The sequence below is a fragment of the Pimephales promelas genome, chromosome 7, assembly GCF_988280905.1.
Source record: "Pimephales promelas chromosome 7, fPimPro1.hap1.1, whole genome shotgun sequence".
Classification (NCBI taxonomy): Eukaryota; Metazoa; Chordata; class Actinopteri; order Cypriniformes; family Leuciscidae; genus Pimephales; species Pimephales promelas.
Window position 1 is genome coordinate 18,165,251 of NC_142775.1, and position 16,321 is coordinate 18,181,571.

A 16,321-nucleotide genomic window follows, 5' to 3' on the forward strand; every position below is an offset into this window, starting at 1 on the left:
CGCCAGAGTTTGTCAAGTTTTGGTTAGATGCTTAGGCTACAGTGTTGTTATTATCTCTATAATTTTAGGGATTAGGCATGGGTCGAATTAAGTTTAGGGGTGGGTATATGGTTTAGACAAAATTTTCGGACAGGAATGTTGTTCCAGGATCAACAAAATATTAGCAAAATCACGGTGACTTCGCATTCATTACATAGGCCAACATAGCACGTGGAAGGGTGCTTGGGTGTATTTCCCCCCGGTGCTCTTCTATCTGTCATTCCCAATGATGGGAGGCGGAGGCGGGGCTCAGAACGCTTTGAACACAGATGCGGCTCTTCTGCTCTCTGAGCGCCAGTCAGACGAACAGCACCATGACTGCGAACGCATACGACGTGATTGTGATTGGCGGAGGGATCTCAGGTTAGTCTCATCAAAATAGCGCATAAAACTTCATATAATCTCATTGCAATTAACGCACTTTTAAAGAAACTTTGCATGGCTGAAGATTACAGCCTGGTGATCGTAATGCAGAGTTATGATCATCGTTATTGAGTAATATAAGGCGCGCGACTGACCCTTGCTGAACGATTATTCCATTTCCTAAGAAGCTTAGACGCCTTAACACTGTATTATCGCTGAGTTTAAAATAATAATGCATATTTACGTTTTAAACAGGACTCTCGAAAGGAAGGTTTTAGTTTTGCAGACTTAAAGGGAATTTGTTCCCGATGTCACCTGAGCTTGCTCTTTCACTTCCGTGACATGATTATTTCATATTCATAACGCCAGAGGCATAGACCGTTAAGTGGCATGCAACAATGTGTAGTTGCTATTTAACGTCACTGAACTTTATATTATACTAAACATCAAGATTTTAGTTTAAAATATACATATGTGTTTATGGGCAAGTGTAGCCTATATTCTTTTAAATCACGTTTACCTTTATAGTTTGTAACATGCGTACACTGCATGTAGGCTATAGGCTAATAACGATAGACAAATGTAACTTTTTTGTCTATTGTAATTTTAGATGAATTATGTCAAACTAGCTACATAACATTAGACAGTCTGTTTTCAATATCAACTACTAGGCTACCCATCCTTATTACATGGCTCTTTGGAATACTTTATTCTGATTGGTCAATCACTGCAGCGATGTTGTATAACTGTTCACTCATAATATGTGCGAGTATAATTTTAACTGAATATTTCAAATCAAATCAATATTTCATGTTCATGTATTTATTTGAAAAAAGAACTTTCGAAATAATAGTCTTGTTAGATTCAACAGGTTTTCAAAATAGAGACATTTTACAGGTTTACATTTTACATAAGGTTATGCACATGCATTGTTGATAAGTAGTTGACTTGTCAGTAGTTGACAGTAGTTTACATTGTATAATCATGCATGCAGATTTTTTTTGCCTCATAAAAGATACCTTTATTTATGTATGTATATATATATATATATATATATATATATATATATATATATATATAATATATATAATCTTTAAAAAAATATCACTGCAAGACCATTCATAATTAAATAGAAAATGCAAAAAATGTGTTTAAACTGGTCATAAAAAAATGTGCTGAACTTAAAATATACTTCCCCTTGTATATTAATATACATTTCAATCTAAACACACTAAAATTACTTAAAATAGGTCAACTATCCACATACACTGCAGTACTCGCATGCACATACTTGCAGTGGTTCAGGGCTAGACATTGCTTTGAAGAATGTTTATACTACTCAGAATCAGGGTTAAATAAGACGTTAAGTGCTGAGTGAAAAGCCTGAACCTGTCACACATTTGTATCACAACCCAGTGAAAATAATAATATGCATTGGCCCTAGTGGAGATCTATGGGGGTTTTTTTCACCCAATCTTCCATGGCGAGTTTATTTCACTGAGATTGTAGAGCGATGTATACATATATTGCACTACGATAGGATGCAGAATTGATTAGAAAATGCTATGTGATAAGATCTTTTTATTAGTCAGTCATCCTAGCATGTGTAAAGCGACCTATTTTGTTTAGTAGTGTGAATGCATAGCACGATGTCTTTACAGTTATAACCTAACAGGAAATTCCATTCCTGTAGTGTAAACGGACTTGGTCCCACAGTGAATAATGCATTATAATATAGCCATGACAATTTAAACCCAGCTCAGAGGGAGTGCACACTGGATGAAATATTGCTTGTGCAAGAACGACATTCTTGAAAACAGAATCGAGCCAAGATGTCCTCGTGATAACCTGCTGGAAACATTATTTCTTGTCATACAGGCGATTTTTGTATTTATTTTTTTATATGCAAGAGGACCACAGAATCAAGTCAAATGTTTTAGTCTATATTGTTAAATCTGAAGGACATATTAAGGTTTCTGTTTGCAAAGTTGCCCACAGTTTAATAACTCAGGATCACCTTATTTTTGATCATGGTAGTAAACTATTTTCTGTGAATGTGCAAGGTCTTTGTTTGATTTAGGTCTTTTTTTGACAAAACTAGGAGAATAACAAGTGCATTTATGCCAGTTTGCAATATGATGCACAATAACTGGAAGCCTCGCTCATTCAAGCTGAAAATGGACAAACCCACTCTTACGTAAAAATAAAGTAGATAGTCTACTGATAACTGAAACTGCCTTACTTACTGCCTGTCATACTGTACTACTACTATGCTTGAAGAAAACTTATGAATGTAATCAGTCACTATTTTATAAAGATAAGGCCACACATGTAGCACTATGGACCCAGTATCACCCAATCCATTGCTATAAAACCGTTTATCAGCAACACAACTTTGATTCCCTGCCAAGTTTCTAGCAGTCCGTGCTAAACAAACTGCACTTTTGAGTCTGTAAAACGTTTGTCATTCGTGCATGTGTGCGATGTTGCACATCATCAGTAGTTTGAGGCTAGTTCCACATTCGTTGCCGTGGCATACGTTATGTTTTATGATATGCAAGATCTGATTTGTGGAGTATTGCACTTTTTTCATTGCAGTTATATGAATTAGGACTGAGTGAATTTGACACATGGAGTAGAAGTTGGCACATACATTGGTTGTCATGTTAAAGTTGTTGAATATGCAGATGTTTTTCGCCTGTTGGCCTTTGAAGGAGATCAGAGTTTCCTATTCTAACCAATCCTCAAAATGAGTTGCTTCAGGGACCTTTTAATAACGACCCAGCACTCCCTGTAAATCTAATTACTTTGTGCAAAGCTACTGGAGATGCTTGGGGAGACAACACTTTGGCAGAACTGGTAAACAAAACTGACAACTCATTTTTTTTTTATGCTCCCCAGGATCCTAGAACATGGGACAGCAAATGTGTTAAATTTGTGTCTGTTGTCAAGTGCCACAGGGGCTGTGCTTGACATAGAGGACAACTGAAGTCTTTCAGCTAAACAATGGAAATGACACCTTTACTCATCTTGTTTCATATCAACAACTGAAGTATATTGTCACTGAAAGAGTAAAGCATGGCACAAGCAACGCCAATGTCATTTCCACTTTTTTCCATCATCTGGCCAAACTGTTCTCGTTGTTTAACCATTCCATTCTCGGCCAATCTGTCCCAGCCAGAATGGATATGGTTTAATTTTCCATTGTGGGGCTGATAACGGAGCTCTTTGGAATTTTATACAAATGTGTCAGTTGTTACCATCATAACGGAGTTTATAGACGGTGTGAGATGTAAATAGCAACTGAGTTATGGAGGATGACCAGATATATCTATTATTAACTTGTTTACTTCCCTCAAATAGCACGCTTGGACAGCTACGAAGAAACTGGTAACCATTGGTTGGGCCAGTTTTGATGTTTTGGAGTGGTCGAAGTGTTAAAATAAACAGAGTATGCTGTGAGCACCTATGTTTACTCCTCAGAGAAACCTGCAGATGACTTTCTGTGCGTATTTTTGCATAATTACTTCGCCTTTATGTGCTTACATGTACAAATAGCTGTTTCATAGTTTCACAATTGAACAGACTGAGAAGTGTTTCAATTAACAAAAGCATTAGGGAGTTGTTTTGCTCAGAACTCTAGTAGGTCTCAGCAGCAGCTCTCATGGGGGAGCAAGTGAAAGGCAGGAATTCCACATTTAATTGCAAAGGCTGTTGACACTGACGCTTCCTGGTGAGTGCCCTGCTCTTGCTAAAGAACTTCGCCATTCCTACTTTGGAAGTCAGCCAGAAAATACAGCAAACATGTAGATTCACAGGCCAGTTGTGTGCTGTGTCTGCATAGGCCACTTTTACAGTGTGTTTTGTACTTCTTGATTCATTATGTATAGCTGTTCAAGACAAGAGTGCGTTTTTAATGATGGCTTTGCAAATATGTACTATTCAAAAATTCATTAAATTGTTCAAAATATTTGACAGGAAAGACATTTCAACTGTTATAAATAGATGGGGTTTCAAATAAATGCTGTTCCTTTTAACTTTCTATTCATCAAAAGAAGTCTTTTACAAAACTATTAAGTAGCACAACTGTTTTCAAATGTTTATTGACCACAAAATCAGCATATGATTTCTGAAGGATCATGTGACACTGAAGCTTTGCTGAATAAATTACATTTAAAAAATATATTAAAATTAGAGCTGTCAAACGATTAATCACGATTAATCGCATTCAAAATAAAAGTTTGTGTTTACATAATATATGTGGGTGCACTGTGTATAATTATTTTGTATATATATAAATGCACACACATGCATGTATTTAAGAAAAAAATATTATTTATATAAGATATATATATATATATATATATATATATATTATAAATTATATATAAATATACAGTATATACATGAAAATATTTCTTAAATATATACAAGCATGTGTGTGTATTTATATATATACAAAATAATTATACACAGTGCACCCACATATATTATGTAAACACAAACTTTTATTTTGAATGCGATTAATCGTGATTAATCGTTTGACAGCTCTAATTAAAATAGAAATGAATTATTTTAAACATTGTGTAACATCATAGTTTTGACTGTATTATGATCAAATAAAACTTGCTGTAGAACGGTAGTGCAAAAAAAATGTGTCTGCCAGGTCTTGCACAGAATTAGATATAAAATAAACTGACTTTATGCTACACCAATTGCATAAAGTTAAACATTTCTCACATTGCCAGTGGTTGCAGACACTTGTGTTCATGGAAATAACCAGCTCTCATAGACAATAAAATCCCTTCAAAATGAAGAAAACAATGTTTATTCCAGTAATAAATGGATCTCTGAAGATCAAGCACTATTGCAAACATTGATTCCTATAGAGCTCAGCGCATTTTGATGCATTTCGAATTTTCATAGTGGTAAAACATACACCTGGATTTGGAAAAATATGTCTGCATAATGCTTTTAGAGTGCTAAAAAAATACTCGGATGCCTTTTTGCTGTGTCCTCTTAGCTTGTGTAAACAAACGCCATTGGCCTGTTTTTTCTCCCACTGAGCCATGCAGAGCCTGACTCCAGCTTGACTGGCTGTGTTATGCAACTTAAGATAATACTGCTCTGTTTCTCTGTTAGACAAACAACTGTCCTTGGGGTTGCCACGCGAACATGCCATTTCACTGGTCTCTAATTGCTTTTCAATAATGCATCCACACGTCAATGTTGCAGCATATTGGAGAAAGCAATTGCTTTTAAGAGCGTGAAACATCATGAACTATTCGCTGTCACTGACATGTTTTTTTTTGTTTGTTTTTTTTTCCAAGTGATTCTTTACAATCAATTCATGAAAACCGACTTTCATTTGTATTGGATTGTCTTGATGCATATTTAAACTATATAAAGGGATTGAGCATGCTTTAAAGAAGACAGAAAAATGGATTGCTGTTTGTTTTCAGGTCATAGGCCCACGCATGTTACAGCTGTAAAGCTGGGGTTAAACAGAAACTGATTTATAGGATGCTCATTTTTAATCACTGGGTTATTGTAATACTAAAAAAAAGCCTTAAAATCCCATTTTAAGGCTATCTAGATGTTTTTTATATACTGGACAACAATACAAAAATATTGATTAAAACTTGTTTTATGCAGTGTATGATATCTCTGTAATGCTGTGAAAGTATTTAACTATTCTTGGAGTTGTATATTTATTTCATTTTATTCAGTGCCTTTAATTAGGGATGCACAATATAGCAGTATAATATCTGTTATTAATAAAGATTTATTTCTTAATTTAATATATATTTTCTCTATCTGCTGATATTGTATATTTAATTGTGCATGATCATTTTCCCTATTTTTACATTTAGATCACTTTTACCATCATCTAACGTTCACTTAAAGTTAATCTTTAAAAAAAACAGTCGTTTTAATAAAGCTGTTAAATATAATCTTTAGCTCATCTCAGTGTCACAAACGGTCAGTTTAGTTTTCGTTCTCATCGACTTTTAGTTTGCTTATCATTATTTCCTGTGGTCTTTTTTCACGTTTCCCGCCACTTGTTTGTTACCATGGAAATTTATTTAATCATCACAGCTGTTTGTATTTGAGTTTGTTAAGTTCCTTTGTTTCTTCGGTTCTTGGTCAGTTGTTGTTTGTGTCCAGAGCACATTGTTGCTCGTGCTGGATTATTCTGAGTTTTTTTTATCATTAAAGCTGCCGTCGGCAACATTTTTTCATCATATTCAGTGAAATCGACACTATATATATAACTATATAGTATATATATTAACTATAATCCGACAGAACAACATAAATAAAGTGGTTTTAGAAAAAAAAACCCGAGCTTCTAACTCCATCTCTGGAGCGTGTTATTTGTTTTGCAAAAATCCAGCGCTCCCTGTTCACTGTGTCAAATCAGTGCAGGGGGGTGTGAGATCTGACTGTCAATCACAGATCAGGCACACGCCACCCCTCGCGCACGTTACAATCACATGCACACGCCTGAAGATTCGCACAGTAAGGAAGAGTGATGGTGGAACACTAACAAACCAAGTAAGCTCATTTAGAGTATAAATGACGTTAGCAATTGCAATATATTGGTATATTAGCCAGGGCAGCATACCTCCAAATAATCCATGGTGTTGATGAATGCTGATGAGACGGTCGCGTTCACAGAAAACCTGGTGCGCACGCACTCGAGCACGAACTCTGTGGGAGGGTATTCGTTTGATAGTGGGGGAGGGCCATATGAGTTGTAAACATTCAGAATGTTGCCAAAGTCCACTCAATCAGCCAGAGTTGCCGACGGCAGCTTTAAATTTCTTTGGTATTTGGAACCTGCCAGACCTGTTCGTCATCTTTGGATCTTCATATTGTAACACTCAATTTCACACTGTACACAATACAATTGTTAAATTGTTTGAAATTTGATTGGAATCACTTAAAAAAAAGCATGTGCAGCACTGCACTATAAAAATTATATTTAGATTTATCGACCAATATATCGGTTATCGGCTTTCAAATATAAAGAATTATCGGTTATCTATATCTGCCAAAATTGTCATATTGGTGCATCCCTATTCCTAATAAATTCACTTGTAGCAGTTTATTTAGACAAAATTTGACAGTTTTGAAATTGAATATTTGTTGTTATTGTTACAACATCTGTCTGTTGATCAGTATTGTATAGAATTGTTATATCGGTCCAGTCCTACCTTTTTTAAAAAGTCAACAAAACCCTTTCAAAGTACTAGTTACTTTTGTCATGTGGGATAATTGATGAATGAGCTGCTTGCTAAAGCTGACACATTAGCATTTTTATTGAGAAATTCCTGTTTTGGATTGTGGTTTTGAACCACTGACCACTGAAAGGTGGCCCGTGTCACCTCCCATCAACAGCAAGTCAGTGTTAATGTGTTGTGATAATGTGATTGTGCAATTACCACCACAGCTGATAGACATAGCCTCTTAAATGGGATTCTTCTTGGTCTGTACTATCAAGTTTAATCAGGGTTGGTAAGAGTACAAACAAACAGAGCAATTAGGTTTAGATTGTGGTATTAATACAGAGGGCATTTTGTAATCTGATATAGTTCTAGACATGACCTTTCAAATAGAGTTGTAAACCAATCCTGCATATTAGCAGAGAGAAAAAGTGCTTATATGATTACACGATAATTGTTATTCTCAATGTGACACACAGTGTTGCAATTACTCTTTCCAAATTTGACAAACTTAAATGCACATATTTCAGATTTTCATATTACTTGTTTGCATTGCCCATGAATGTTGCCTGCATGAAACTTTATGATAAAACATTTCCTAAAGAAATAAAATCGTAACATTTGGCCTTTACTAATTTAATATAGTTCTCATTTTGTTTAAGTATGGATTGTTTTGGTGGTCAATAGTAGCATCTCATAATTGTGCAATTGGTGAAGAGTGTCATCTCTTTTCACAGAACAAATTGATGTGCTGCACAAGATCCAGATGAGACCTATAAACTGATATGTCGTGTGATTTACTGTCTTAACCTTTAGTTTGTTGTCTTATTGAAAACCCTAACCTTGTTATGTCATGTCATTTAGAGCTAGAGTACACAGCAGATTCCTGTTCACATTGAATACAGGAAGGTAATTGGTGTAGATTTACCTTTGCCAAGAGACTGCATCTTTATATGTACTGTTGCCATGGCAACCCATCCACCCTCAGACTCTTGATTCCCAGTAAATCGCTCCCTGAACTGGTGCCAACCAAGGGAGTGAATCCTAAATATGTTGTTTTATCATAATCAGTTACTGTCTCTAATGACAAGGTCAAAAGAAGTTTTTAGACCCAACACAGTTGCATATTGCCATATAAAGGCACAAAAATGAAGCACTGCTTGTAAAATATAACTTAGAATAATAGATATATTTATCCTACTGGAGCTTGAGTGGAAATAAATGGGAAGATACAAATTAATTGGGTGGAAATGCCAAGTATAGAAGAAAACAAGAGGCTAAGTGGGTTATTTCACCCCAAAATGAAAATTTCTGTCATTAATTATTATTAATTACTCACCCTCGTGACGTTCCAAACCCGTAAGACCTTAGTTCATCTTCGGAACACAAATGAAAATATTTCTGATGAAATTCGAGACCTTTCTGTCCCTCCCATAGGCTGCAATGTTATAACCACTTTCAAGGCCCAGAAAGGTTATAAAGACTTGTTAAAATAGTCCATGTGACTGCTGTGGTTCAACCTAAATGTTATGAAGCGACGAGAATACATTTTGTGTGAAAAAATCCCTCACTTTATTCAACAATTTACTTGTTCTCATCGCTTCATATTCATAACATTATAGTTGAACCACCTACACATCTATTTTAAATGTTTATTTACTACCTTGCTGGGTCTAGAAAGTGGTTATAACGTTGCAGTTCTGTTTTCCAAAGATGAACGCAGGTTTTAAGGGTTTGAAAAGACATTAATAACAGAATTTAAATTTTGGGGTGAACTAAACCTTAAAAGAGCATTACTGAGACTTTTCCAGTCAAAAACAAGCTCTTTCCCAGAATTCTCTTCAAAGAAAGTTTGACCTTTTCCTCAGTGGTTTGACAATTTGTCAACATTTTTCTCCTGTTTTGTGGTGGATGTTATTCTGTTGCATGCTTTAAAGTTGAACTCAAATCTTTGTTTAATATATAAACTAAATTAGTTAACATATTGTAGAGACAGGATGTACATCAAAGTTCAGTTTTATTTAGAGCCATGCATGGTAGTGGCCAAAAGTGATGCCTGGCCTAAAATTTTCATCTTCACCCTTTATTTACATATTATGGCAATTTTGGTATTGTAAGAAGTGTGTAGTTGGTCTTGGAGTCTATGGTTTTATTTGTGATAACACAGTGAAACATGCCAAATTGTGCAGAGATAATTTTTGACAAGCTGCCATCCAAAGATATTATGACACATGCAAAAACAAGATAGAAGGTTATGTTGTAGTCAATATTCTGTGTAGTAAAATAAAACCTGTAGGCTAGTTTGCCTTGTTAGATAAAAAACGTAACCAAGTTTAGTGCGTTCTTCTTGTATGTTTAAAATAATTACAAAAATTATGTGATATTTGACATTTTAGATTCATTCATTATTACTGTATACTTTGGCAACAAAGTTAGTCTTGGGTATTTTATTAGACCTTTCCTTGGCTTATTTCACAGTCTGTGTTTCAGTAGCAGTATCGTGATTGTTCGGATGATCTTTTAAGCTTATTTGTTAAGTTATTGTCCATATTTCCACTGTATTTTGACCAAAATTGGTTCTTTTTGCATATATATCTGTTTTGCAAGGAGTAACTGCAACTTCATACTCAGTCTAAAATTGTAGTGCATCTTAAAAAAAAATTATTTACTCACGTTATCTGGCAGTTGTCGTTTTTCCAACTAGACCAAAAGGCGACTATAGAAAAAACTATTGAAAAGTTTGCACAGTGCATTTTTTAGCAATTTTTAGTTATAGTTGTGTAAACAATACATAGAAGATATGATGAAGTGAAGGCTGGAAGTTGGACTTGAAAAATAAGGGTGGAGGACTAGAATCCAGACACTACTTGAATCAATATATAAACTGGCAGGATGTCCAACTCTGAGACACAGTTGAACGACTGATGCATTTGCACAGATGTGAGCCCCCACTGATACAAAAAAACATCACTAAAAAACATGTAACCACATGTATGTGCACATAGACCAACAATTCAAATATTTAGCAGATTCGCTGTGTGAAAGGCTACTATTGTGAGCTAATGAAAGTCAAAACTTTCTTGAGCTTGAACACACTTTGAGATGTTTACTTTGCTTTTACTGTTAATGTCTCCAGCATTTATAGTTGTTTTTAGCAAAGCGCAAGCTTCATTTTTGTATTCACTCGTGTGTGTTTACTTGGCAGAGGCAGAGTTCAGTCAGTGTGGTCCCTTCAGCGCTGCACTCGAATGACAAAGACCACTGCTACTATTGTGTTTCTGCCAACTTCAAATGTTTTTCCAGCTTTTCCTGACCATTTTCTGTCTCTGAAAGAAGAAAATATATGCTTGTGAGCCAGCTTTCGCAAACTTGCGCGACCGATCTTTCTCACATGATTTGTGATATTTATGTAAAAAGAAAATGATCAGTTCATCCAAGGAGTTTAAAACAGAAATAAACACCACATATGGATCCTATAATATTCTATACACATCACAGAGCTTTCAGATCTGTGTGTTTATGAGTAAGCATGACATTGTTTGCACTGTGCTTGATATAATAGGATCAAATAGGCCAGTAATTGCTGACACGTGTGAAATATGAGGTTTCGTTGAATTGGTTCTTGGAACAATTCCGTCCTCCATATTTTTGGGTTGAGACTTGAATACCTCCGCCTCATGCCACCTGGTTAAATAATCAGATTTCACTGCAGCTCATCTGTCTGTGAGCTCCTTTGTCGTTTTGTGTCTCCGCTTTGTTCAGATGGGAAGAACTTTTTTTTTTGCTCTGTTTAACTTACCAATGTTTTTTTTTTTGGGGGGGGGCTGAGCAGCAAAAACATGTTTACTAACCTCAACCAAACCAGACTTTTAGTCTGAATGTTTTTGTGCCCTTTTTGCATAGGCATTTGTAGGAGTTTTCCTTCAGGGGGCTACATTTATGGGCACTGAGTATTATAATATTATTGTAAATATAATATATCATGCAACGTAATTTACTAATGCGGTGGTCAATTCAGTGGTATTTGCTCCATTATTATTTACCGCCCAATGAAAGCACGTCTTATCCGATTTGGTACTTGAATTTGCGCATTGTCCGTAAATCACCTTCAGAAATTTCCACTGCCATCTGCGTTTTTAATTGCCACATGCTTTTTTGCCCTAAATCCGAACCATAGGGAACTTTATTTGACATTCACTATATGTAGTGAGTGTTTTTGAACACTGTATATGCATGAATGTGTAAAATGTTCAGCATAATCGTGGGATGTCATGATATATAGGATGGGATGACATGAGCTGAGATGTCTATTATTTTTCATCCTTTTCTTTCATACGGACATCCACTCTGTTGTTGAATGAGACTCTCTTGACATTGTGCTAACGCATATCTTGTAACCGATGTATAAACATAATATTGACTACGCTGTCTGAACAAACAGATCAGATTTCATCACTTCAAAATGGACAGTCAGTTCTAAATATGAGATTTGTAAACCAAATTGCATTTGTGTGTAGTGTGAATAACGCTTTGGAGGTTTATATTCGGTTTCTTTCTAGTGTTGTGGTTCAACCAAAACATCCTTTAGTAAAACAATCATTTCAAACTTGTCAGATTTCAGGCTTTACAGTTGTGGCCAGGTTTTGTAAGCCTCTGCAGTTTATATGGGTCACTTCCGGCCACACTAGCCAAATCATGGAGAATGTTTCTGACATCGGAGAAGGATGTTTGTCCTGGGTGTTAAATGGAGTTTGCAACATTATGTAAGATTCCAAGGTCATGTTTTTGCCTCAGATGTCCTCTGCTGCATTGTCATATCACTGTGGTTGTAAGCAGATGGCATTTAAAAAAATAATAATTAATTTGTCTATTTGTGAATTTATTTATTTTTAATATTTGACATGCCATTGCCATGTGCTAAACTATTTTAAACTGCTTTTATCTAAATGTTGTGTAATCATTTTTTCACATATTAGTTGTCGTAGGGACAAAAGGCCTTTCAAAAATGAAATATATTTATCATTATTAATAATTTAACAATATACATTTTGAAAAATAATGTCCATATTGAGATGTCCACTCATGATGTACTCATAAGCTACTTTTATTGTAGCTGAGTGCAGTCTGGTTATGCCCTAGTTTTCTTACTTTGTAAAAACCACATCTTCAGAAATTCACAGGAGTAGTTTTACTTCCTCTGTAAGGAGAGGAAGTGTTTGTGCTTGTGTGTGTGTGGAGACAGGAAATTTATGTAAATTGGTGGTTGGGTTTTTCTTTTTCCCATGCAGGAAACCTAGTTTTCACTTCTGACTTCCAGTTGTGAGTTTATTGCTCAGACACCATATCACTACATAGCCTTATTAAAGTGAAGATACAAAGATAATTTATCTGTATTATACTATTGTTTTCGCCAAGGGACATCTTTAGGCCTGTTCACACCAAGAACGAGAATATATATATATATATATATATATATATATGTATGTCCACACCAGGCAATATTGTTGTGTTTGTTCTAAATGCATGCTGCAGTTTTGTCGTCTGCCACTTTAAATGCTCAAGCTTTTTAAAGTTGGAAGGATTCTGATTGGCTGTCAATGTTTTTATCTTTCATTAGCTGGATATTTAGAACTTTATCGTTTATCTTTATCATTCTTGGTGTGAACAATCCTTTAGATTCTGTGAAGATTATTATTTTTTTCCTCATTTGCATGACACAAAGGCTGAGTCGGTGAGAGGGTTTCAAGCCAGTTGATGATGTCATTTGTGCTATAGGCCCAGTGCTGTGTTGTCACTATGAATGACTTTTTTCTTTTTATTTTGATCATGTACATTTTTTTATATTTCTTGAAACTTTAACATTTGGCCTTCTGCGATAGACTAAACATTGTTATTGTGAGATTGGACAAATTAAGTATGTCACCAGGTAATTTTCAAAATATAATAAAATAGAAAACAGTAAACATTTGCTTTAAAAATTGTAATAATATTTCACAATATTACTGTTTAATTGAATTAGTTTTATTTTTTGAATCACATTTGTGGCAATTCCTGGGAAATGTTGGCAGAGCAAGTAATAAAAACAGGCCAAACCAGGACTGTCTGCATTAAAACGTTGTTGTTGAGCCTTGCAGATTTCCACGGAATCCACCTTTTTCTGACTGGACGGTTTTCTACTTCCTGCTGTCCTTTTTTCACTAATTCTATCTTAAGTTCAATCAATGTTTCATCAACCACTTGCCTGGTTTAATAAATAAGAAGTATATACTGTAGTAAACAGATAATCATGACGGAGGCGATAGCGCAAACTGGACTTTGGTCTCATGAATGAAACTCGGCGTAACGTTATTATGGCTAACCTCACAGGCCTGAGTGAGAAATATAGACTATGCAAAAATTTTGACTAATTTGACCAAATATCAGCCCAAAAAACAATGTGGCTGGCATATTTGCCAAGTGTTTTACATTGTACAAGGCAAGCCAGACCCTAGTGCCTTCCCATTGGAGGTTGAGGCAAGTGATGTACAAACTATTAATATTGTTCATAGATGTAGAAGAGGTTTAAATATGTAGATTTTATTTTTAAAAGGCCATTCATAATATCACACACAATAGAAAACCTGTATCAATGTCAGCTTTGCAGTCAGAATGGAAATATGTTTTTAAGAGAGAAACAACCTTTAATATAATAAGGACAGAAACAGTTTGGAAACAGTTATTTTTAACTAGACCACAGGCTCCCAGCATGTTAAATGTATTCTTAAGTTTTCCTTAAGTTTTTGAAGCTTAGCGATCAGCTAACGTGCTGCTGAAACAAGTTTTGATTAATTTGCCTCTTTCTCCTCATCGTTTATTGTTGTCTCCCCTATAAAAATAAGTTTTCTCAAAGACAAGTATAGTAAATATTGGTGCATATATCTACTAAAATCTTACACTGCATTTCTACACTTCCTGTTGACAGGCCTGAGTGCTGCCAAGCTGTTGGTGGAGAGCGGCCTGAATCCTGTCCTCCTGGAAGCCAGGGACCGTGTTGGTGGAAGAACATTTACTGTTCAGGTAAGATACTCATCTGAATTCAAAATCAAATAAAATTACTTCATTTCAGCACAAATGGTCTGCTTCTACATGTGTGTTAAAGGTACAATATGCAAGATTTTTTCGCCACCAAGGGTCGCTAACCTCTTACAATAACAAAGGCGTATATTGATAACGTATATTCTGAATTAAACGGAATTTTTATGGATTAGTGAATACATTGATGTTTTTAACATGACTGTGGTATAAAGCAGTGCGCGATTGCTAGACGTACCAGCGCCACACGCAACGCGAGTCCCGCGGATATAAAGGAATAAGGACATTTCATTTTACCGAACTGCACGCAAGTGCTGAATAACTCACACAGGTCAGTTTATTTGAGGAATTAAACTTGAGGTAACGCAGCGCTGTTTCACTTGCTCTAACGGTTACACTATCACACTAAACGGGATTTGAGTGTGTTGAATGTTGTTAGCTAGGTTGTTTGTTGGCTGTATGAGACTAAGCTAGATTAACATTAGAGAATAACTTTGCAAATCATATTCTAACTTTTCATCATGTTGATTAGTTTGCTCACCATGCCCAACATTTACTCACCTGTTTAATAAAGTAACCTGCAACACTCGCGTCTCTAAGTCGAAGTTATGCTGCGTTCCAGGCAGGTTTTTGAACACGTAAATCACGACTTCAAACCACGACTTACGACTTTGTAGCATTCCAGGTCATTCACGCCAAACTACCTAGATGTAAACAGCATGGCGGACCTTGCGGGGCTCATGCGCGTTTGTAATATTTTCTAACGCCAAAGGTGCTTACTCGTTTATTTGTGGGAAACTGAGGAGGAAAAATAGCGCATGAGGCAAGATAAGCTGTTATACTCTTTATTTTACTTTATTTGTATATTTGGAAATGTATTTGGTATATATTTATCGTTGCACTCAATGGACTGAAAACTAGTTGACGTTATATTGTCCTAAAGTGTATTCTCACCGTGTACCGCCTGCAGAAACACTGCATAAGTAGGGGCTGTCATTGGTTCGCGGGCTATGTGACGTCAGAACTCGTAACTGGGAGTACATCGATCTAGTACGAGTTCACGGGTGGGAAGTCACGAGTTTGACTGCCGTTCCAGTGCACTTTCACGGGTATAAGGTTGGAAAAACACGAGTTACAGGTTGCCTGGAACGCGGCATTAGTCGCGGACGTGGAGCTCTCGGCATCTCATTGATCTTCGTTTTAGTCCTCTTTTTGTCTCAAAGTCTGCTTGCTATGGTCCATAATATTTGAACAAAACAACAACAGCGTATGCGTCCTTCTAGGCATAGCAGGAATAACCGACCCAGTTTTCTGTCGCCATCGTTACTTTTACCGTACGAGGTCAACCGGGGGTAACGTGGATATGACGCCATCGACTGGTGACTCCTCACCCCTGCTCACATGCCCTGTTTCCTTGGTTAAAATCGCAATTTTTTCACGATTTACTAATAGTTCAAAACATTTTGAATATTGTAAGTAATCAACTAAACAAAATAAATAACATTGTTCTAGTGTTTTTTGGATATTTTACTGCAAAAATCCTGCATATTGTACCTTTAAGGCTATAGTCACAACTAGGAGTGTGCGATATGTTTTGCTTACGTTAAAAGTTTTTAACA

General features: G+C 35.8%; 1 protein-coding gene across 1 annotated transcript in view; it reads left to right on the top strand.

The window, feature by feature from the left end:
• Window positions 1-244: 244 nt before the first annotated feature.
• The window catches only part of maoa (monoamine oxidase a), a 41,294-nt gene continuing 25,217 nt past the window's right edge, over window positions 245-16,321 (top strand). Inside the window, exons 1-2 of the mRNA XM_039676554.2 lie at window positions 245-402; window positions 14,593-14,687. Coding sequence (XP_039532488.1) covers window positions 309-402; window positions 14,593-14,687 — 189 coding nt within the window. The 5' untranslated portion in view covers window positions 245-308. The remainder of the gene's footprint in view (window positions 403-14,592; window positions 14,688-16,321) is intronic.